The 23,514-nt window shown below is 64.4% G+C and overlaps 3 protein-coding genes across 3 annotated transcripts; 1 reads left to right on the top strand and 2 right to left on the bottom strand.

Moving 5' to 3' along the window:
* Positions 1-1,319: 1,319 nt before the first annotated feature.
* Positions 1,320-9,030, bottom strand: BESB_014760 (uncharacterized protein; the record flags this gene model as incomplete). Its single annotated transcript, XM_029360205.1, has 4 exons — positions 1,320-2,683; positions 2,994-3,863; positions 4,184-4,727; positions 5,449-9,030. The coding sequence occupies 4 exons, from the start codon at positions 9,028-9,030 to the stop codon at positions 1,320-1,322; spliced, it is 6,360 nt and encodes a 2,119-aa protein (XP_029216872.1).
* Positions 9,031-9,140: 110 nt separating this feature from the next.
* On the bottom strand, positions 9,141-9,683 carry BESB_014750 (chloride transporter, chloride channel (ClC) family protein; the record flags this gene model as incomplete). Its single annotated transcript, XM_029360204.1, has 1 exon — positions 9,141-9,683. One exon carries the CDS (start codon positions 9,681-9,683, stop codon positions 9,141-9,143), a length of 543 nt encoding a protein of 180 aa, XP_029216871.1.
* A 3,646-nt stretch (positions 9,684-13,329) lies between these two features.
* Positions 13,330-20,441, top strand: BESB_014740 (uncharacterized protein; the record flags this gene model as incomplete). The annotated part of the gene is made up of 5 exons (XM_029360203.1): positions 13,330-13,413; positions 13,927-14,154; positions 14,360-15,302; positions 15,718-18,227; positions 18,522-20,441. The coding sequence occupies 5 exons, from the start codon at positions 13,330-13,332 to the stop codon at positions 20,439-20,441; spliced, it is 5,685 nt and encodes a 1,894-aa protein (XP_029216870.1).
* Positions 20,442-23,514: the final 3,073 nt, after the last annotated feature.

Genomic DNA, 23,514 nt, shown 5'->3' with positions numbered 1-23,514 from the left:
CGCCCCTTCCTCTCGCTCCGGCGCGCTGCGCCGGCCTGCCGTCTCTGTAGAAGCGACACCGGAGGGGGAGGAGGGCGGCGAGCTAGAAATCGAACTCGCGCATTCTGGGGTCGCTTCGCGCGACTGCTATGTGAGCAAAGCAGCGACTCTACATCCTAAAGCTTGAATGACTGACTGAGGGCACACGGCGGACAGCCTCCTGCGTAAACGCGACAGGAGTGAAATTCGCAGAGGCATACGTTCGGCCGGCGCAAGGGCGAGTTCGTTGCTTTGCCCCTGCAGGCAACACTGGGTATCGAAACTCGAGATTCAAAGACGCAGTGCGGCGCAGCTGAAAAATGGAAAACCGTGCGCAGTCAGAACGGCGAGAGCTTACATTCGCCCCAGGACACGCGAGACAACACTCCGGCGAGCGCGTCGTGCACAAACGTCTCTCTGAGCGAAGGCGGAGTGGCTGGTCAGCCTGTCGCACGTCGGCGTGCGAGGGAGAACGCTCTCTCTCCATGGAGGAAAAACGCTGAGCGTGCGAAGCGAAAACCGAACTTAAGCGCCCGTGGGGAAAAGGACTTTGCTTCCCCAAAATCTCCGCATTCGAGCGCGGCCTCTTTCGACAGTGCAGACACACGTTGGAGACCTCCTTTCTACAAATAGGCGACTCACATGTAGATATGTATATATGCCTATATATTTGCATGCGCGTTGATGTGTGCGCTACGGCTCAAGATAGGTACTTCTGTTTTCATAAACTCCCATCGCACCAACTTTGAATGTACGACCGCAAACACACACGCCTCGCGCACCGCAATCCGTCAATGTGAAGAAAAAAAGGCAATCTTCACAGCGATTGCCTTTGGAATCGCGGCCGAGACACTTTTCCGGCGCACCAATGACCGCCTGCGCGCCGCCACCGTGAGGCGCCAAAGGCCGGCGCGGAAAAAAACAAAAGAAAAATATCGAGAGCCCTTTCAGCCGCAGGCGTCGGCTCGGCCCTAACGCGCGAACGCGCCACATTTATATTTATATCTAAATGCCTATAGGTATGTATGGACGTATACATATGTGTGCATGTACATGTATGTATACATGTGCATTTATGTAGGGAGATGCATATAGGTGTATATATATGTATATATATGTATATATGTGTACAAATGTGGATATACAGGTACGTATGCGTAACCCCGATGTAGGTATCGCATGCATGAGCGTCGCGATCGCTGCGATGGCAACCGGCCGTCGGCCGGAGCCTGTGAGTCCCTGGAGCCTGGCTCAGCGGACACGGGCTTCAACTGCCAGGCGTCTGCGGGGTCTCGCTGCGTTCAGCGGTCGCGGGCCGCCGCCCCGTTCGCCGTAGCGCCGCCCGTCGCGGCTTCTTCTCCGTCGTCAAAGTGCCAGACTTGCCAAACTTTCAGCTCACGATACAGGAGCGCGAGGTGTCTCTCGCCGACGCACACTGCGGCGATGTGGCGCGCCTGGCTGTTTGGGCCCTGTCTCCACACGAGGCCTTTGCGCCCGAGGAGCCCGACCATCCGTGGCGGGCCCGCGCCCGCGCCCAACGACAGCGAGGCGAACGCCGCCTCCTGACGAGGCGCTCGCCAGATAGGCGACAACGTCGCAGGGAAGGCGGCCGCAGCAGCCGCGGGCGGCGACGTCCTGGAGCTTGGCGCAGGCACCATCCCGGCGTCGGAGTTATCGGCAGGAATTTCAGACTGCGCGGTGTTTCCTTCAAATGGTGCAGGGCGGGGGCTGAGGCCCTTGGCGGGCTCTGCGTCGGGCGGTCGCCTCGCCTCGAGCTCCGTTTCTCCCGGCCCCGCCCGCTCCGCGTCCTCGAGACGCTCCCGAACCTCGTCGAAGCGGGTTTCGGCGCCTCGCGACTCGCGTGCGCCTCGCATCTTCTTCCGCTCCTCCTCGTGGCGCTGTAGCTCCATCATCTGCTGTACGTACAGCTGCTCCACGCTCATACCCAGCACGGCAGCTGTGGCCTTCAGGGCCTCGGCGGATTCCGGATCTAGCAACTCGCACACGACTTCCGAGGCCGCCGCCCGCGCCGCCGTCTGCGCCGCGACGCTCCCCCCCGCGCCTGCGCGCGACACCAGACGCCCGTGGCTCGCGCCTCTGGCAGCAGCCGCCGCCTCTGCGAAGGTCTTCTTCCTCTCCTCAGCTGGCGGAGACGCCGACGACGGCGTCTCGGGCGAGGGCGCAGAGGGCGCGGAGGAGGAAGACTGGAGGGCGTGCGAGAGACGAGGCTGGACCGTAGCTTCGTAGGAGGATTCGCCCTCCGTTCTGCAGCGACCGTCCCCCCCTCCGTCTGCGCCTTGGCTCGACTCGCTCTCTGTCTCCAGCAGCGGCTCGCTCGCACCTTCAGCCTCGCTGTCGCCCGGCCTCCCACCGCGCCATCCGCGTCCAGCGCCCCGGGCCCCCGCCTCAGGAGATCGCTCAGGGAGCGCGAGGAGAGGCGGGAAGTGTGCGGAATAGCTCGCCGATGTTGCCAACGGAGGCGAGGCGCGTCCGCCCCTCAGAGCCGCGAGGCGCGCAGAGAGCTGCGGCGACGCAGGCGAAGCCGCAAGCGGGAGTTGCGGCGGCGGCGGCGACGCGGGCGGCGGAGACGCGGGCGGCGACGACGCTTGAGAGACGGCGTCCGCGCAGGCTCCCCCCCACTCGGCAGGTTGCCGTGCGCGCTCGCCTTCCGTCGACGGCGAGCCCGAAGACCGGACAGGTGGGAATGAATCTTCGTCGGTGTCCGTGAGGTCCCGCCGCGTAAGCCCCCCCCCCGCAGGATTCGGGATTTCTCTTTCTTGAGGTCGTATTCAATTTGCAGCTGTACCGCCTCGATGAACACGTCCGCGGCTCCACGCGAGCACGCGCCGCCCCCCGCTGCAGAGGCACCAAACACACTCTGCAGCATGTCTGCGACGCCGTCGCCCTCCACTTCCTCCTCTTCGCCTTCCTCGTCGTCCTCCTCTTCTGGCTCCTCATCAGAGAAGTCGCTGAACATCTCGTCCGCCCCCAGCCTTCCGCCTCCCCCCCGCGTCCGCCGCGGAGGAGCTCGGGCTTCACGAGGATGCGGCCGTCGCCGTCCGCGAGCGGCCCGCGATACGCTTCGCTGCCAGCGCCGCTGGCCTTCCGCTTGACCTTGCGGCACCGCTGCGTCACGCTGTCTCTCGCGAGCAGCCTCGAGGCGCTCTGAGCCACGAGGAACTCGTCGGACGCGTCAAGCGACGCACACCTAGGTCTCGCGCTGCCCCTCCCCTTCTTCCACGAGGCCTGCGCCGCGGCCGCGACCAGCCGCCGGGGCTTCGTTCCTCCACTCCGCGCCGACCCCATGACTCGCCCCTCAGAAGCCGCGTGCGCGGCCGCGACGACAGCGAGTGCGCCCGAGAGCGGCGCCGAGACGCCCGCTTCGCGGAGGAAACGCGAGGCCTCCGCATCGAACGAGCCCGCGCGGTGGCTGAGAAGCGCCGCAGAGAGCGAACGAGCGAGGGGAGGGTCGGCTGCAGGTGGCGCCGCCGCCGCAGCCCTCAGCTGAGGCGAGGTGGACGAAGCGAGCCCGTGGGACGCGGGCCGTGCGAGGAGGAGCGCGGCGTACGAAGACAGGTGCGACGGAGTCAGCGGCGGATGCTTCACCTTCAAGTCGAGTCCCAACAGCTTGCGCTGCCGCAGCGTATCCCAGACAATCAGGACTTCAGCCATGTCCACCGAGACCAGCCGGCGGACGCCATCGAAAGCGAGGCGGTAGATGCGCGTCTCATGGCCGCTCAACACGCACAGCGACGAGCAACGGAGCTCGTTTGGAGGCGATAACGCGTCGGGTGCAGACGGAAACAGAGTCGGCGACGGAGGCGCCGCCGGCAAGAAAACCGGGCCTGCAAAGAAGGCGTGACAGAACAGGGAGACTGTGAACCCTTGCGGCGCATCCAGCGTGTCGAGCGGAGACACGCGCATCTCGTTCGCGGCCTCTGCCGAAGCCTACGACGCTCGCAGGCCCCTTGCCGCCCTCCTGGGCAACCCCCCCCCCCCCCCTAGGGCCCACAAACAGACATGTTCATAAATATATGCATACAGACTCCTATTCAAGAAGAGGAGTAAATGTGTGCCTGACAGGTGAAGATATGCGAACTGTGCGAAGGTCGGATGGCGCGTATGTCGCATGTGTTTCGCTGCTTAGCCGAGGCCTCGTTCTCACCGTCTTCGTGCGCCTGCACATTCCTCTGCGACCCGTCTCGTCCGCGGCCTCGCGCGTTCGCTCGTGGGCGCTCGGGCTTCTTCGGTTTCGCCTTGAAGGGCTGCGGCGCGTCCTCGTACTCGAGCTGGAGGAGGCGGAGGGCATGCCCTACGGCGGCCGCCCAGCGGCCGCCGCCGAGAGACACCAGACACGTCGGGGGACTCGCCACGAAGAGCTTCCCGATCGCGCCCTCGCGCGGGCAGCGCAGCGGCGACGAGGAGAAGCCTCGCAGCGGATGCGCGGGAAACCCCTCCGCAGGCACGGCGCGTCCAGACTCCACAGCTGCGGCCGCCGCCTGCCGCAGTGCCGCAGCGGCGCCACAGGAGGCCCCACGCGAGGGCGGAGGGGCGCCAGAAGAGGCGGCGGCAGGCGCGAACGCGACTGCGAGGCTCGAGAGACCCGCAGATGAGGCGACTCGAGTCGGCGCCGCAGCGACGGGGGCAGGCGCGGGCGTCGGTGCGTCCGCGGAGGACGGAGGCAGAAGGCGCGTGTGAGTGAGGAGATTCTGCGAGACAGAAAGGACGCGACAGCACGACCCGAGTTCGGAAACGAAGAACGCAGTCGCAGGGCAAGCGCGGACCGCGACACGTATAGACGCATTCGCACATCTACGTATCGAGCCGTCCTTCCGCTTGGCGTGCCAACTCTCAGCCGGAAGCAGCCTTGCTTGCACTGGCGCAGAGACCCTTGAAAAAAGAGTTCGAGCTTTTTGCAAATGCTAGCGACCATGAGGCAGAACTCCTCTTCTTGATAAAAACTATCTCCTTTGCGTGTGATTCGAAGAGTGTCTTTTTTCTCTCTCCGTGCGTGAACACTAGCCCTACGACCCGCTAGACTTTGCACGCAGGCAAAAAAATGGCGGTACATATTAGATTATATTCGCTCTAATGGTATTTAGTAAGTTAACATTGAAACGTATCCAGTGTAAAGTTTGAACCACGACGTGGAGACAGCCCGACGAAAGGGCCCGTTCACATGGCAGAGCGAACTGCGCACCGTTCAGCTCCAAGACAAAAGGCCACGCGGTGAGCGAAGGGCCTTTGAACCCGAAGACCCATGCAGCGTCTCGCGTACTCGCCGGCTCGCTACGTCAGTACATCCAGCTCTCTATCTACACCCTGGCTGCAGCTCCATAGGCACGTATATTATCATATAAGTGACTACTATACTATGAAGTATGTGAATATTCAAGTGTTCAGCGCGTGTTGTTGTTCTTTGTCGCGTACCTTGAAGGAGAGGAAGAGGATTTTCGAGTCGACGGGCGTGGAGAGTGCAAACGCCCCCCACTGGAGATCGACAGTGAGAAGGTCGAATTGACCCGCCACGGTGTACATACACTCCCACTTGCCTCCGTAGCTACACCGCGAGGCGGCCGCCCCCCCCTCGCGCCGGTCAGCTCTTTCTTCTTCCTCGCGCTCGCCTCCGTCTCCGCAGCGCCAGTCCCAGCGGAAGATTCTCACGCCGCCGCCTTTGCTCGTTCCCGCGAAGAGCCAGAGCGCAGCCGCGCAAACGCCCTCGACGCGGTCACCGCGCGCGCTGCCGCAGGGCAGCGCGTCCTCCAGCGAAGCCAGCGGCGAGACGTCCTCCTCGTCGCTCTGTTGCCCGTCGCGCGTCTCCCACGACGCAGAGTCCGTGCGGCGCAAGTGCCAGGCGAGCATTCCGCCGTCGGGTGACGGCGAGAGGCTCGCCACTGCAGAGGAAAGCGAAGGCAGGCGGGGCGGCGAGGACGCCGAAGCACTCTGCAGAAGGAGCGGGGAGTCTGGGCACTCGGCCTGCGTGGCGGCGCCGCGCGGCGTGCCGCTGCCGCTCGCCGGCTGAGGCGCGGAGGGCGACGACAAGACAGGGCAGTTCCACGGCGTCCCAGGCACGAGATGGAGGAAGTCGATGGGACCCGACGACGAGGCCGCGCGCCCAGGCGCCTCGTCCGGCGCCTCGTCCGCCGCCGGCGCGGCGATGCGGCCGACGAACTCCAGCGGGCAGCCGCCACTCGCCTCCACGGCTGCAGCCTGTGCGGCCTCGCGGTGCCGCGCCGCCAGCGCCGAGTGCGGTCTGCACTTGGAGACAGAAGAGAACGAAAAGAAAGGAGAAGAAAAAGAGGAGGAACCAGGCGCACCGGGGGAGTACGCAGCGGAGTTGGCAGGAAGCGCGGGCGGCGCGTGCGCACAGGTGCATTCGCGGACGAGGCACGGCGACGGCGAGGTTGCGTAGATCGCCCCTGCCGACGTCCCCGCCGCGAGGACCGATACGAAGGAGACGGGCGGCGGCCGAGTGCCCAGGCCGCTCGCGCTGCCAAGCATGAACGCGCCGCGCTCGCGGCAGCAGCGTCGCGCCGGGTCTGCCTTCTCCGAAGTCTGGGCGTCCTGCGCACCGCCGAGAGGGCCGGACGCCTGCAACGACGAGGCGGACACCGGCGCAGCAGCCGCTGCGAAGGAGACGACTGGCGAGAGCGCCGGCGAGGAGGGGACGGACCGGCGGGCGGCGGCGACCCCCGGGGGGAGGCACCCAGCGAGCCTGGAGGCGTTCCTTTTCCAGGCGACTCCCGTCGAAATCGTGAGGAACTCGTCTTCCTCGAGCGCGCAGCACGCCACGGTGTGCGTATGAAGCACCTGAGGCCCCGAAGCGTGGTGCTGCCGCCGCAGCGAACACAGCGCCACCGGATGCAGTCGATACAGCGGGACAGACGCCGCCGCCGGGGCAGAGGAAGAAGAGGAAGATGACGATGAGGAAGAAGAAGGCAAGGAGCGGGTGCTGGGCGGAAGCTGCGCCGCGGGTGTCAGAGGCGCTGCAGCCTCCGCTTTCGCCGTCGGTGGCTTCGCCTCGAGGTCTGTGCCCCCGTTCTCGTCCACGCGGCTGTCTCCGCCGCAGGCCTTCTGCTCCGCTTCGTCGTCCTGGGTCTCCGCGGCGCGAGCCGCAGCCGCAGCAGCTCGGGCCTCGGCCGCGCGCAGCGTCTTGGCGCGGAGGGAGTCGTCGGCTGCGTCGGTCTCACAAGGAGAGGAAGCGACATGACAGAGCGCGGGCGACGAGCAAGAGGCTGAGGGGCCTGCGGCGCAGTCGCGCTTGCCGCCCGCCTCACAGTCGTCACAGAGCACCTCGCCCCGCCCGCAGCTTTCGCGCGCGTCAACCGGCAGGGAGGACGAGGAGGCTGAGGCGACGGCGTGGGGACGCTCCGACGGCGGTAGTAGCGGCGGCAGAAGCTCCACAGGCTGAAGCGACAGACAGAGGAAGTGGTGCGGCGCAGACGTCGAGACCGAGGCGGCCGCGGGGGCCGTCGCACACAGAGGAAGCGCCGTGAACTCCGGCGCGATCTTCTCTTGCTCGTTCTCCGCGATGAGGTCTTTGGCGTCTTCGGGCTGCCGCTGCGGCGAGGCGGACGCTGCAGCGAAGGCAACGCCGGGAGAGGCACCGCCGGCCGCCGCAGCACTGCCGCCCCTCCGCGTCTCCTCCTTCTTCCTCCCAGCCCTCGAGCCGGCCTGCCACAGCAGCGGATGTTGTAGGCAAGGCGCCCAGGAGACATGCGGCAGACGCCTGACCGGCGGGCGCTTCGTTCTCCTTCGCCGCCCAACGAGAGCCTCCATCGACGCGTCGACGCTCTCCCCCGCGCCCGCGGCGCCGGCGCCGTCCCCCCGCGCCTCGCGCTCCACCTCGCTGAGAAGCGCCGCTGCTGACGCAGCGGCCGCGGCGGAGGGGAGCTGCGAAAGCGAGCGCGCAGACAGGGCCGCATTCGGGTGGACGAAGCGCATCGTGCCGCCGCCGGAAAGCAGAGGAAACGGCGCGACGAGCGGCATGGAGGAAGGCAGCGCAGGGAGACGCACTTCGCCCGCAGAGGAAACTTGGCTGCGCCCGCCAGCGGCCGCACCGGGCGCAGGCTTCTTCCTGCCCAGGTCTGCGGTGTACAGACACCGCGAGCCGACCGTGAGAAGCGGAAACGCGTCCTCACCGGCGACTTGGTCGGGTGCGCGCCGTGTCTCGTGGCGCACAGTGAAGGAGAAGGGCGCCGCGGAAGACCGGAGCGCGGGCAGCTGCCGCGGGAGCGAGGCGGGGAGCAGCGAGGGCGGCGGATACGGAGGCGAGACGAGGGGGACGGGGTTCGAAGAGAAGAGCGGCGGGCAAGCGACGATTGCGGCCTTCTCCAGGGGTTCGTCGGTGAACACCGAAATGCGCTGTTCGCGAGAAAAGAACCCGAGTCGCCACCGCCGGTTTGCCTGCCCGAGTCTGAGGAAATCCTGCCGACTCAGGCAACTCGGCACTGTGACCAGTTGGAAGCGTTTTGCCTTCCGCTTGCCCTCCTCTCCGGCTTTCTTCTCACGCCCCCTCTCGTCGTCTGTGCCGGCCTCCTCAGCTGCGCAGGCCCCAGCATCCCCCCGCAGCTTCGCGTCTGCCAGGCTCGTCGGCGCCGATTCGAAGGACCCCGAGGAGGAGAAGAAGGCGGAGGCGAGGACGGCGGGAGGTACCGCCGCGGGGAGGCGTGAAAGACACAGCTTTCGCGCGAGGGCAAAGTGCCGCCACGTGTGGGATGGGAGCGACGGCGAACAAACAATCGAGAAGGCGACCGTGTCGGTTGAAAAAAGAGCGAAAAACGATGCGAAATCCAGGAAGGAAAAGAGCCGATGCAGACACTCACTCGGCGCCTCCAACAGAAAAGCTGTAAAGGGCGGCAACGCCACCTCCACAGCCTTGTCGTGGGCGCCATTCACAGCCGCCGCCCCTTGGTCGTCTCCGCGCCGTTTCTTCCCGCTGTCTGTCTCGGCCGCTTCGCCCTCGCCTTCTCCCGTTTCTCTCCCTGCGCCGACAGCGCCAGGGCGCTCCATGTCTCCTTCTTCTTCCTCGTAAGCACGCCCGTCGCTTCTCAGCAGCCCGCACGTACCTCCGCTGTCGCTCCCTCCGTCGTGTAGGGAGCAGCCCACCTCTCGGACGCGCGTCAGATCTCCCTGCGGCGCGTACTCACCCGCCTCTCCGGCGAGAGGCAGGGAGCAGCAGTCTGTCGCACACGTCCCCCCCTCCGACGAGCCCAGGGCCTCGGGCTCGTCGGAGGGGGGACTCGCGCCCATCCGCGCCCCTTCGGCGGCGTCGCATCGGGCGCTGCGTTGGAGACGAGGGCGGCATCTCGCGCCGGCGCTCTATCGCCACCCGGGCGCTGCGAGGGCGGCGAAGGCGAGGAAGGCGGCGAAGGCGAGGAAGGCGGCGGAGGCGAGGAAGAGGAGGAAGGCGAGGAAGAGGAGGAAGGCGAGGAGGGAGATAAGCGAGACGCGGACGCGGCGGCGGGACCAGCCGCCGGCGGGGACGGCGCTAGGCCAGAGGGGGACTCCCGGGGGCTGCGACGCGCAGGACGCGGAGAAAACGAGCGAACAGGCGACGCGCACAAGCTGACATCTGCGCTGCCTCGCTCCTGGCCTCTCTCGGTGCACGAAATGTCCGCGGGCACAGGCGACAGCTCTCGTGAAGAAGCGGAAGGCGGAGACATCTCTCACAAGTGAAAAAAGGAGGCCCAAAGACAGGGAGAGCGCGAATGGGAACACGCCACGGAGGGCAAGAGAAAAGCAGTGAGGCAGGAGAGACAGGGGAAGCCTCAGCGAAGAGAAGGAAAACAAACTGGCGAAGACAGCCACGCTCCCTGAAACAGACGGAAGCAAGCGAGAACGACGAGACAGACGGGAGGCGAGAGGGAGGACGAGCGAGAAAAAGAAGGAGAAGAGAAAAGCAAAAAGCAAAAGCGACGCCACCGGCAACCGGAGACCGCCAAGGTAGAAACAGTGGTCCAGAGCCGCCACCAGAGAAGAGAGAAGGCGTTGCGGCGAACGGACCAGCCAGAAGGACAAGGCTGTACCTTACAGACACGACGCTGAAAAACTGCGGAGGAGGACGGCGGCGAAAACTGCACCAGGTCACGCAAACGGATTACGATGTAAGGTGAAATTGAAGGGGCGAAGCGAGATGAGAGACAGCGACGCGAAGCACGAGAAGGCGATGACGAGGCACAGAGAGTTGAGAGGAAGGATCGAGCTGAGAACTAGACTCTGCAGTTCAATGAACAGGGAGCCTGCTTCTCTTCTTTCGCGCGACTGCGAGGAAGCCAGAGACAGGGTTTAGACTTTAGGCAGGGCCTCAAGGGACCGAAGAACCAACAAAGGTTTCGAAGCATGCGGAACGAAGCCCCGCTCTCACGGGGGAGAGAGGAGACTGACGGCGCGGGGGACTATTTGTAGAAAAAGGTCGTGCCTCGAAGAGTTGTGCGCGTGCCTCTGCCGACATTAGGCGCACAGCAGCCGCCTCAGGGCGGCAACCGGACAATCTAAGAAGAGGAATTACAGTGCAGACTCGCGCGTGGTTGGAGGGAAAGCAGCAGGGCGAGAGAGAACGAGGACGACGCAGGACGCTTATCAACCCTCCGTGAGCGGCTCTCGCGGCCGCCGGAATGGGGCTTCCCCGCTGCAGCGGAGAGACAAAGAGACAGAGAGGCGTGAGAGGAGGAGGCGGGGAGAGAAAAGGGCGTTCGCGAGCTTACAACCAGGGTGAAAGGCAGGCAAGACGCTGCGATGCGGCCGTTGCGCGCGGAAAGCAGCGGAGTTCCTCGCGGAAGCCGCCGCCGACCTGGGGAGACGAGGCGTGAGTAGAGGGTCCCGAGGGCGAACAGGAGAGAGGGGACCTCGGCAGTCCCGCAGAGAACCAGAGCGGAGAACAAAAGGCCAGAGAAGCCCGGGAAGAACCGCTTCTGGTGAGAAGTCGGGAAAAGCAGCCGCTGCGAGGACTCCAGAAGCCGCAGAGTGCGTTTCTTACGCCGGAGAGCTCGTGCGACCCGCGAGTGAAGGAAGAGCCGTGTGAGGAGAGAAAGGAGCGTTGGGGCGAAGAAAAGCCAGGCGACTGCGGAATACAGGGAAAGGGAAGAAAGCGTGCGCGCCTCTCGTCGTCCAGCAGCGGGCGCGGCCACGAGACAAGGCGATGACGATCCGCGGACGTGCTTTTTCTCTGCGCAAAATAAGCCTGCAACGGCGTCCGCGTAGGGCAGATGCGAGGGTAGGACCCGCCTGCTGCTTCCTCTCTGCAGGGCGCGCTCGCGTTTCCTCAAACCCGAAGGCTGGCTGGGGCAGACGAATCGAAAACGAAACAGAAACGCTGCAGAGGGCTGCAGAAGAGATGCAAAGCGAGAGGAACCGAGCTCAGACGGCAGGACTCGAAAGGCTGGCGCGCCACCGCGCTCCACAGCGGTGCGGAGTGTGCCGTCTGCGCGTGTCTTTTCTCTCCTCTCCCCCCCCTCGGTTCCCTTGCCTTTCCACGGAGGTCTCTTCTCCTGATTCCGCCTTCTCGAGGGGGTCATGGATGCGCCAGATGTCTGTAGAGAGGGGAAAGAAGATGCAGGGAGAGAGAGAAAGGGGATCGCGGAAGCGGAGTCCGAAGTGACCTTCGACAGCCCCTACACACGCACACACTCACTGAAACTGCCTTCGCTGCGTCTCAGCACGCCGCGGGAGACGCTGCCGAGGCCTGGCGCCTCGCCGGGTCCGTGCAAAACGACAAAAAGGATGGCGGAATTGCCAGCGACTTCGCCATCCCCCTGGACAGCCCCCCAGCGGCTGCACGTAGGCGCTGACCTGCTGTGGCGGGTTTTCGGGCTGCAGAAGTCGGGGTCGGCTTATATTCGGATGGCACGCGGGTCCGCGCCCGTGAACGCGAGCCGAGGCCGCCGAGCGGGAGAAAGACACTTGGCACGGCCGCAGCGGGAGAAACGGGAGAAGAAGAGGGACAGCAGGCTTGTCGAGTCTCGCGAAGAAAGCCGTAAACCCTAAACCCTAAATAAGAAAGACGTGAGCTGACGAAAGGGGTTTCTCGCAGAGGAGGCGGGGAGCGGTTTCTCAACGAGAGACAGAGTGCGCGCGTCTTGACCGTCTTCTTGCGGGCGCGGTACCCGTGAAAGCACTTTGTATTCAAGCAATTGCTTTCATTCCAGGCCTTCCGTCGCTTGCTAGCTTCTTCTCGCCCCTGAGCCATTCGTCTGTCGGTCTTCCTTCTAGCCTCTGCGGCCTCCCTTCGACTTCTGCGTCGAGTTTCCGCCGGACCACGCGTTCTGTGCTTACGACGTGTGCGGCTCCGCGCTTTTTTCCGCCCCCAGGCCTTGCTGGCGCCCTCGTTGCCCGCTTCCATTTCTCCTCTCTCCTCTGCGCCGCTCACGGGCGCGCCCGCGCCGCTCCGCTCCCTCCCCCTACCCTCATCCCCCCGCCCCCTCCTTTTCCGCGATCCTCTTCGGCGCTGCCGCTCCCTCTCTCTTCTTCTCAGTTCTGCGCGTGTAGTCCTATCGTCGCTTCTGCCTGTTTCCGCAGACACGCAGAGCGAAAGGGCGCGCGAGGCCACCGACAGGAGAGAGGGGCGCCGACGCCCGGCCGCGGTCGCGCCGGTCGCCGGTCCCTATCGACTTTCTTTCTCTCTTCCTCCTCTCCCTCCTCTCAGTTGCGCTTCGCCTGGAGAGGAGGGAGAGTTCGCGCCCTTGCAGGTCTCCCGCGCGTGTCCTCAGTTCTCGGTCTCCGTTTTTTTTTTCGCTTCCACTTCCGTGCTGCGGCGATGCGCGTGTGATGCGCGAGTCGTCTTCAGCACTCTGCTTGTTCGTGCGCTTCTGCAGAGATTGTCGCCAGGAAACGACGCGTTGCCGGCGACTGGCGTGCGAGTCGAGGCACGGATCGCTGGAGGAGGGAGGGAGACTGAGCTCCACGATGTAGCTGCGACGTTCCGCTTCCTTGCGACGTTCTCTCTCCTCGCCTGCCTCGATTTCTCCAAACCTCTCGACCTCTAAAGCGAGAGGAACCCTGAGAGAAAAGGAGGCGAAAAAACGAAGGTGCGGTTTTCTGTGGCAGCGAAGCGCGCGGCTTCTGAAAGTGTCTCCCGCTGCATTCGCTTCGGCGTCGCTTGCGGGCAGGGGCAAGAGAGAGAAGGGAGAGCGGGAGAGAACGGGGATAGAGAGAGATAGAGAGGTAGGGCGAGACGTGAGAGCTGGTCTAGGGACTTCGCTGCGACAATCGAGTCGGGGAACGAAGAGGAGGGAGAAGAAAGGGCGCAGAGAGCGAAGAACCTTGAGAGCTGCCACAACTAGAGGAGAACGCGAGAGAAGAAGACCGTCAAACATGGAGGTCGCTCCCTGGGCACTCGAGAGAGATCGGGTGGCCGCACGGCGCCATCATCAGGTTTGCTATGACGAGTGGATTCAGGTACGAAAGAAACGAAGCAGCTATGCCTTCCAGTCTTGCGTCTTTGATGCGCTCTCCTAGCCGCTCACCCTTTTGAAATGCGATGTTAGTCCAGTGGCTTTTTCGCGACTCGATCGCGGTCTCGGGGCGGGTTTGTCTCAGGAGCAAGCCCCGTCGCTGCTCTGTGTGCACCTGCCACTTCCCCTCGCCTCCCGTTCTCGGCTGGCGGCGATGTCGGCGTCTCTTTCGGTGTCGCTTCTTCTCTTCGTTTCTTGTCTTTCGCCTCTTGTGCTTGAGTGTCTACGTGTCGTCCCGCTCTCACCTTCGCCTGCTGCCTCTCGTTTCACGTGGCTCTTCCTTCTGTTGCCTCGTGCGCGGCTCCCTGTTTTTGTTTCTGCGGCTCGGGCGACGGTGGCGGGCCGCGCCGTCCGCCCCCCCCCCCCCCCCCCCCCCCCCCCCACCCCCGCCCCGCGCCCGGCGGCCGCGCGTCGCTGCGTCCTCAGTGCGCGTGTTCGCGGGCGTGTGCTGTCTCAGTGCGAGCTGTGCGGGAAGTGGAGGCGCTGTCCAGCGGGGACGGCGGAGGTCTTCAGCTCGACGCCGTTCTCCTGCGAGAGGAGTTTCTGGGAGCCGGCGCAGCGCCGCGCCTGCGAGACCCGCGAGGAAGAGTGGAGAGGCCGAGTCCTCACGCTCCACGACAGCGGCGGCGAAGAGCGACGCTGGAATTACTTCAGACGTCCCAAGCCCGAAAAGGCTGCGGAGGGAGTGAGCCGGAACGCCTAGGTGCCGCCAACGCGAAAAGCGAAGAAGCACGGAACAGAGCGCGTCGGGGCAGGGCTGTTGGCACCGATGATGTCCTGCACTGAGGGCGTGTAGAGATAGACGAATAGACTGCGTCGCAGCTGCGCGTGCACACGAAGAGAGGAGTGCGAGCAGGACGTGTTTGGGGGCTGCGTCTGCTTGCGTGCAGAGCGGAGCGTCTTTGCTGCAGGCGTCTCCTTCGTTTCGCCTCCCTTCGGCGCCGGCGGCGTTCCGGTCGACGCCTGTTTTTCCTCGCGAGCCACAGCCCGCAGAGGCTGAGGAGGCGCGCAGCTCTCGTCCCCGCGACGCACTCGCGCCGCTCGGCCGCGGGAGTTGTCCGGACCCGCCCCTGCCTGGGGACCTGCCGCGGCTCTCGCCGGGGAGGAGGCTCCAGCGAGGGCTGAATCGAGAGACGGAGGCACTCGCGGCCTTCCTGCAGGAAAAGAAGAAGGAGCACTCCGATTTTCTGTCGGGTGTGCACTCAGCCGCGACGCAGGACTTCTTCCGGTCGTTTTTGAACAAGTGTGACCCGCGCGAGGTCGAGCGCGGCGCCGAGGCCAGCCGCGGCGGCGCGCGGTGGAGCGGCAGCGCCTCTTTCGCGAAAGCCGCGGCGGCGGCGGTGCTTTCGCCGCGCGTAAGTCCCGCTCCTGCTGGTCAGGCCGCGCGCTTCTCCGCGCTCGCGAGTTGCCGCCGGATTCTCCAGCTGAGTGAAGAAGATGCGGGCGAGGGGCCTGCGCGACGCAGCGCCGAGGCGATTCCCTCGTGGAGCCCCTCCCCGCTCGACGTGCTGGCCTTCCTCGGCGCGAACGAGGCGAGCGACGACGCGGACACGCGCAGTGCCGCCGGTCGCCCGCGCGGCAGAGGCGCGCGATACGCCCTCGATGAGCTACTCGAAGAGCAAGCCTGCCACGAGCTGTGGGAGCACGCGCGGCGCGTGTGGGGCCTGCGGACGGGCGCCAGCGACGCCGACCGGAGACGCGGAGACCCGCTCGGCGAGATCCCGAAGGCCCCCGGGGCCGAGAGCACCCCCGCCGCAGCCGCGCGGGCGGCCGCCCTTGGGGTGCGGCTCCGCCCGAAGCAGGAGGCATGCGCAGAGAACGGGCGCGACGCAGGTGAGATCTCAGACGCTAACTTTGTTGCGGTTTGGTGGCGGGAACGCCCTTGGAGAGACTGCGAGTGTGTGCGCGCCTGTGTCGGTTCGCGTATCGGATTGCATGGTCGCAGAAGTCTACATTTCAATTCTACCTGCTTTCGCCGGAGAGCCTGCTAGAGAGGAAGAGAAGACGAAGGAAAGACGGAAACGCGAGGCCGCACGCGACGCCAGACGAGAGCGAAACTACGACAGAGAGGAGGACCAGCAAGGCGTGAGGGGCGGTGGAAGAGGAGACGCGCCTCTCCTTTCTTTTTCTCATGCAGATGTGCCTCGCGGACCGGGTCTGGCTGCTGGTTTCGTGTGTTTTTTTGTCTGCGGCCGCCTCCGCTCGCAAATGCGTTCGAGTGTGTGCCTGTCTCTGTCTCCACTCGCAGGTGCCTCGTCGCTTTCGCCGCCCCGCGTCCTGGTTGCGTCGTTGAGCACCGAGTCGTCGCTTTCGTCGTCGGGTTCGTGGCTGCGCGGCCTCTCCTCGAGCGCCGCGTCGCCTCCGTCCGTGTCTCACTGCGCCGCTGCAGCCCAGCCCGTGCCTGGAGTCTCCTCGCCGCCAGGCGACGCCGAGAGGCTGTTTCTTCTCAGCCAGCCTCGCGGGGGCAGTGCGGGGGGGTCTGGTGTGCCCTCGCGAGGGACTAGTCCGTGCGAAGCCGCCGACGGCGCCGCGGTCGACGGCGCGGGTTCGCACCCGTCGCTCTCGTCGTCGCCGTCTCTGTTGTCCTCGCCCACGCCGCTGTCGACTTTGCACGCCCGGGGCTGTCTCTCTAGGCGGGGAACGCCTGCGCCGAGTGGAGAGGCCCGAGGGGGGGCCGCGGCCTCTCCGTTGGGCTCTGGGGGCACGAGCGACCGCGCGGGAGGCCTTCACGCCTCCGAGTCTCTGCGTCTGGTCTCTGCGGTTTCGCCGCCGTCGTCGCCGACGTCGAGTCCGTTGGCGCTGCTCGAGGGCTGCCGCGCGGCGCGGGAGAGGACCTCGGAGGTCGGCGCGCTCTCGGCCGCCGGTGCCTCAGTCTCCTCTGCGTGCCCATCTCCTTCGGCGTTTCCGCAGGCGGCCGCGTCTGCGCCGGCCGCGATATCTCCCTTGGCGCCCAAGATAGAGGCGCTGCTGCGCCTGCGGATCATTCAACAGATGGTGTGGCCTGGAGACAACCCGAACTGCTGCTCCATCACGTCGCGCTTCAAAGCGTCTAACCACTCGAGCATGATTCACGACGTGTACCGCGTCGGAAAGTACCAACGAGCCATCAACATCGTCTGCGGCGAGAGGCGGAAGCGGCGAGTCGCCGTCGAACGCAGCCAGGCAGCCGCGACCGGCGACCGCGCCTCGGCGAAGCGAGAGCGGAGAGGAGACGCGGACCGCGGGGCGGGTGGATTGCACGCCGCCGCGCCACCCGCGGAAAAGGCGCGAGACGAGGAGGAGGAGAAGCGAGAGGACGCGCCGAAAGCGAGGCGCACGGGCCGCCGCCTCGTCGCACTGAAAGACGGCGAGCGAGAAGGCGAGCGCGCCACAGAGGCCAGAAAGCGAAGAAAGGCCCCGGGCGCCGTCGCCGCCGACAGCGGAGGCCTTCGAGAAGAAGCTTTGCGTGAGACAAGCCGCGAGGCCAGCGAAGGCGACGACGCGGAGAGCGACGAAGAAGAGGACGGCCCTGACGTGCTGGAGATCGGGACGGGACCGTACGCGCTGCTGGCACTGAATGCGTCGCGCGCAGGCGCTCGGCGCGTCGTCGCCCTGGAGGCCGACCGACAAAGCGCCTCCTCGGCGGCGCACTTCATCCGCCTGTATGGCTTCGACAAGGTCGTGACTGTCTTGCACGCGTACAGCAGCGACGTCACCCGCCGGCAACTCGCCGAGCAGTTCGCGGCGCTGCGGCCGAAACAGAAGGCCCCTGAAACCGCTCGAGGAGGCGCAACCGCGGGTAGCGATCGAGAGTCGGCCTCGCACCCCGGGGCGAGGCGGCGCACGCGGCGGAAAGCAGACGGCCGGAGGAAAACCGCGCTTGGCGGGGCGGGGGCTGGCGCGGAGACTGCGACGGGGGGGCGGAGCCGTTTCTCCGCGCCGACAGGAGGCGAAGACCTGTCGCCCGGGGCGCGCCGAACGGGCTCGGCAGACAGCGAGCCGGCGAGTGAGTCCGCAGACCCGTTTTCGCGCCTGCTGCTGATTCACGAGATCATTGGCGACTTTGCAGGGAACGAGGGCGTCGCGGACGTGGTGCGCCTTTTGCAGCAGGAGTGCGCGCCGCACCGACCGCGGTCGATTCCGCTTGCTGCGCGCTCGTTCATCCATCCCTGCATGTTCCCTTCTTCGTCCTCGTTTCCCTTCCCCCACTTTCTCCACAAACAGCGCAGCAGAATCTCGCCTCGCCACAAACTTATTCAGGCGATTGGCCTCGAGCAGCACGCGCTTCTCCTCGCGTCTGGCGCCGCGGAAATCGACGTAGTCTACGGCGCGCCGAACTTGGAGAGGAAGTCCGAGCCTGGTGACGCCGCGACGAAGAGCGAGGCGCCCGAAGACGGAGGCCCGCGTGGAGGCGCCGAGGAGACGCCGCCACGCGCCGAGAGGCAGCGGCGACGCCCAACAGGGAAGGAAGGGAACGACGCGCAGAGGAAGAGCCAAGCTGCCAACTCGGTCCGTTCAGGTCGAACGAAAAAGGAAGAGCGCGAGACCATGGACACAGACCAGGCAGCGACTAACGGTCAACCCCCCGCGGAGACGCAGGCCGGCGACGCAGTCGAAGCCAAGCCGCAGTCGGCTCTCCTCGCGCCGGTCTTCGAGGACTTGCTGTTTGAAGAGGAGATGCAGTGCCAAATGCAGCAGCGCAGATTTCTTCGCTTCGCAGTCGAGAGAAACGGCGCAATGGCCGGGCTTGTCGTCACCAACGAAGTCGAACTCGTCAAGGTGAGCGACGCCCGTGCCGCTTCGCTGGCCGTTGCGTTCCCTGTCTGTGAATCCTTTGGGTGGTTTCTTGTTTTTTTCCTTCCCCCTTGAAGATCTTCCGTGTCCGCGCGGCCATCGAGATGCGGGGTCTAGGGTTTGCAGCGGAGAAAGAAAGTCTCTGCCGCGCCACGGCTTCGCGTCGTCGCGCGTGTTCAGATACATCCTGCGCGAGGACAGTGCGTGCGCACATCGTCGCGCTGCGCAGCTGAAATTCTCCACGCAAGTTTCAGACGCACTGTCTGGCTGTTCCTTTAGGGGCTGTGCGTCGGCACTGCGGAGTGCGTGACCAGCGGACCGGCGCCGCATGCGTTCCCCGGCGAGTGCCCTTCGGTGTGGTACAAGGCCTTCGTGTTGATGCCTGACGAAGTTCTCGTGGACGTTGGCGACCAGATCCTCGTGGACGCCTCGATCGACCTGCAGAACTACCAGCAGGACCCCGCGCCCGCCGGAGGGGCGCCAGGCCGCGTGGGCGCCGCGGGGAGCATCCCTTCCCGCTGCTCCCTAGGCCCGCGCAGAGAGACCAGTCACGGTCGCGGGCGGAAGCGGCGTCGGTGCGCCGGCCTGGCAAGACGCCAGGCGAAGGAGGACGCGGAGAGCGAGGAGGGCGACGAGGGCGAGACGGCGGCGCAGGAGGGAGACCCAGCGGAGACGATCGAAACGGAGGCGGATGCGGACGAAGCTGCCGCTGAGGCGGCGACGCAGGTCGCGCGGGCCTCGAGGGAGGTGAGGCCAAGCGGTTGGGAGGGTGCCGACGCAGGCGGCGAAGAGAGACCGCAGCGCGGGCGTGGAGGGGAAGGGAGAATGGGGCGGAACCGCGGGCGCGTGCGAGCGCAGGGAACCACGGGCGGCTTAGACGACGAGGCAAAGGAGATGCAAAGTAGAAAGACACCGACGGATGGGCGCTCGCTCAATCCAAGACGTCGCACGCGTGCGTCGGCCTTCTCTCGTGGTCCGTCTGCTTCAAGCTCGCGACTGTCTTCACCGCGGCGTCCTGCGTCATCGGCGTCGCCGTCGCGCTCGCCTGCCGCGGCCAGGCGCCAGAGAGAGCGAAGGGGCGGCGACACGAACCCGCAGCGACTGAAGAGCAACGAGGAGGCACGTGAGCCGCCGGAGGCGCCGAAACGGAGGGCGGGGGCGCGGGGCAAGGGAGGAAGGGCGGTACTCCACGAGGCCGCTCCAGAAGGGAAGACAGGAAAATATTCCGAGAGCGGGGGGGAGCACAGAAAAGCCGGGGAGAACAGAGCGATGTCGGTTGAGGAACTCGGGCGAGAAGACCCAGGCGAAGACAAAGCGAGCGAGCGCGACGACGCAGGCGTCAGGACGCGCCGGCAGCGCAGGCGAGGGGCGGCCGGGAGCAGGGGAGGAACGTGGCGAGCCGCAAGCGTCCGCCGCGTGCAGCGGCGGACGCTTGCGGCTCAGGTCGAAATCGGTGAGGCGAGCGAGGCGCAGCCACTGGGAAGGCGAGGGGGGGCGGCGCTGAAGAGCGGCCGGCCGCAGGGGCGTCACGCCCAGCAGGTGGCGGCCCCATCCGCGCGAGACAGAGAGACGAGCCGGAAGCGGGACAGGAACACCGGGGGCAACGGTGAAGGCGATGAAAGCGAGGAGGAGGCGGCGCCGGGTTCCTCCTCTGAGGACAACTCCCGAGACAGATCCCCGGTGATTGACCGGCGGATAACGCGCGCGTGTGCGCGCCGAGAGGGTCGCACCGCAGAGGACCGAGTTCACGCAACAGGCGCATCTGGGGAAGCAGCGAACCCAGACGAAGGGCAGGAGGAGGAGGCGGCGGGAGACGAGAAGTCTCGAGACGGTGAGGAGACGCCTTCGCCGACGGAATCGAGGCGGAGAACGAAAGGGCGCATGTCGGCGCATCAGAAAGAAGGCCCTGGAGGCCCGCGGGCCTCGGTGGCTTCCACAGGGAAACCCGCACACCCCTACTCTCGCCCGTGCTACAAATTCGATATTTCCATCTTTCGGCGACGCGACTTCCCCGAGGTCTCTTCCGCTGCGTTCGCGGCGCTGTCCTGCGGAGGGCTGCGGGCGCTGAAGCCGTTCTACTTTGCGTCCGTTGACGTGCCCTTCGAGGAGCAGGTTCCGCACGCGCCTCCCTCTGAGAAGACCAAGACGAAGCCCAGACGTTCGCAGGAGCCCGACGATGCGGCCGGCGCGCTGGTTTGACATGAGGCGAAAGAGAGGCGGAGACGGAGAGGCGACTCGCGGTGAACGAAGATGAGACACCGCGGACTGGGGACGGCAACGTGCCCTGGGTGGCGGTGCGCGACTCGCTCTCTCTATCTCGATGCAGAGGCAGCCACAGATCGCCTGAGCCGCTGGGTTTTGTCCCACAGCGCCGCGTGTTGTCAGCGATGGCGAGAGACAGAGGAAGCGAGGGAGAACGCTGTTCTGGCAGCTTCTCGGTGTCCAGGATTGTTTTGAGGAGTTTGGCTCCAATCGGTTTTTGTCTGCATAGGGAGAGTTTGAGCGTGTTCCGTGTGAATTGGCGGATGGACGTGAACGCGTTCGAAGGCATTCACAAGATGAGGACACACCTAGATGTAGACTCGCCACGGATCAAGAGGACTGTCACAGTGGCCGCTGTGTAATAGTTGTTGTGTGCAGGAAGCCGCACGCGTGACTTCGTGTCGTTTTGTTTCGTTGTTTTCCAAGTCTCCTAATCAGTTTTGTGTCAAGGGAGAGTCCTGATTGCGTGTCGCGTCCCTGCGGCCAGGGCGGTTGTCTCCAGGGCGAAGTCGGCTTCGCGGGGCGGCGACGGATGCGTCGATGCGGACGCTTTTGAGGAGCGCTTGACTGCGAGCAGAGCTCTTTGTCGACTCAGACGTTGCCCGCACTCGTGCGCGCTTGTCGGTAGCGAGCTGCTACAGTGGAGAACGCTCCCGCTGCAGTAGACAGCGATTCACACTCGCAGGTCCCTGCTGCGGCGCCCCTTCGTTCACCGAAAGGAACTCATCACGATGTCTCATGCCTAGGTGCTTCTACAGCAGCAGCTGCATTCCAGGGAGGACGTCTTCGTGGCTGATGTGTGTCGAGGCGCAGTGGCTTCTTCTGGCAGAGTGGGACCTGGTGCATAGGCGTCAACAATGGATGTCATCACCAGCGTCGTAGTTACGGCGCATTTGTAGAGGATTTGGTGCACTGCGACCTCTGTAGATTGGCCGTTGACACAAGTAATCCGCTGCCTGATTTTACACTTGTTACGTGACAAGCGGTGAGTTCAAGTCTACTTTTTATGCAGTCACTTCAATACGCAGTTGTTGAACGATGTTCTATTGTGCTAGCATCGTTTCGAGAACAATGTGTATATCTATCTATGTATACATAGAGAGATAGAGATAATCATCTATTGAAGCGGTCAGGTGTGCCCGGAATGTACTCATAGATAGATAGATCAGTCTATCTGGGCACACTTTATCAACTCAGCGCAGTTATAGAACTCATTACCTTGCGAGATAGTGTAGGAAACTGTACAGACATGCTCGGGTGTCGGCGGGCGGGGCGCCTCCTGTCTCCTGTGTCGGCCTCACCGCGGGATAACTTCTCCTGTTAATGCGTTTGAGGAAGACAACTACAACGCCATTTCTTCGCTCAAAAAGCGGGGAGATTTCCCGCACGTCGTTCATCCGCAGGCCCTCAGTTGTGTCTGGGAGTTTTTGACAGGCTGCTGGCGTAGCGCAGCCTTGTGAAAGACAGTGTTGGGCGGCCCTGGCGTGTTTACCCTGTGATTCGAAAACACAACTCAGGTCCTCGCCACGATGTCCTCGATTGCCTCAAGGAAGAGTTCTCTTTTTTTTCAGATGTTCGTACGCCTGCGACTTCGATTATCAATCAAAGTCGCCGACGCTGTGTTTCTCTGGTGTTGATTCTGCACCTGCCTCAGACGTGAAAGCTAAGGTATCAGGAGACGGTATCTAAGCTACGCACGAATCGCAGGACAGAAGGATTCCTTGACGTCCAGCAGACTTCCTTGCTGCTTTCAAACTCTCCCGCCGTCCTGTCCGCTTCTAGAGAGGTACAAGGGAGCCGACGACTGGAAAAATTTTTGTCGACTAGATACCAGAGATGGAAGGCACCTTCACGCACAGGCACGTGGATCTTGCCTGCTGTGTGGCGTACCTGCACTGCCCTCCTAAATTTCCTCCACCTTTTCCAGGTGTTCAGATGAAATGCTTCACTTACACTCAATCAATCAAGCTTTCTGCATGTTTTACTATTTACTCGTCGATAATGACTACTATTTATTCTAAGGCAAATACTAAAACCCTCAAAAGAGTTTTCCCTCCTAGGGAGTGAGCTTATCCATACGTGAGTTCAACTGAGGGCGAAACGTGAAATTTCTGGTTCAAGCCTGCCGGCGAGTACACATACAGAGGCGACACTGCGATTCCGTGTCCTGCTTTCCGGTGGTCTCGTCCTTTGCTCAAGAGAGAAGCATTCCGTTGTGTCTTTTGCGCTGAGCCTGATGCGCGTGTTCCCCTTCGATTCCAAAGTGATTTAAACTGCCCAATGCAGTGACACGCCTTCTCTTTTCATAAGCGCAGAGTGCGAAATGCGACGTGGAGCCACGAACGTGAGGGCAGCGGGCTAGGCTTTGAGGACTAGCCACAGATCCGCCCCTCCTTCGCAGACAGATGAGGCAAAGTGACGTGGCTCAGATGTCTGCGTGGAGGCCGAGGCCTCTCTGCGACACGCGCAGGGTTTTCTGCACCCTCCGCTACTGTACAGACTCGTTAGGACAAGCCAGCCTGCGCTGTCTCGGGCCTTCGAATCGAGGTGAACTGCCAAAACAACAAAAGCCTCGCATATGCATGTTCTCACTTGGCGTCTCCTCAACCAACACAACTCCAGGCTCTCGCTCTTCACTCTCGGTGCTTCGTGAACGCGGCGTCACAGATCTCTTTCCCTCTGTCCTACCCTTCCCTGTGTTGCTGAGCATTCTCTGTGTGCTCCACACACCTCGAAGTGTGCGGCGACGCCCTCTTCCCCCCTCACCCCCCTCCCCCTCCTCGCCTCCAACGCGAATCTTCGGCTCGCCGAAACGCCACCGGGACTTTCCTTCTCACGTCAAACCTCTTAGCAGACCGAGCAGCTTGCCACGGCAGCCACGCCTCCGCGCCAGCTTCCAGAGGACAGCACTCGAGCATACGACTGCAGACCTGCAGCCCGCGATACACGTCGCGAGAGGCCGGCGAGCCCTGGCGCGGCGGCGGAGGGGCGCCGCGCGAGCTGACGCAGA

This window comes from Besnoitia besnoiti, chromosome IX (assembly GCF_002563875.1).
Source record: "Besnoitia besnoiti strain Bb-Ger1 chromosome IX, whole genome shotgun sequence".
Taxonomy (NCBI): Eukaryota; Apicomplexa; class Conoidasida; order Eucoccidiorida; family Sarcocystidae; genus Besnoitia; species Besnoitia besnoiti.
Note: the sequence above shows the minus strand (reverse complement) of the source record. Positions and strands in the feature narration are given on the sequence as shown.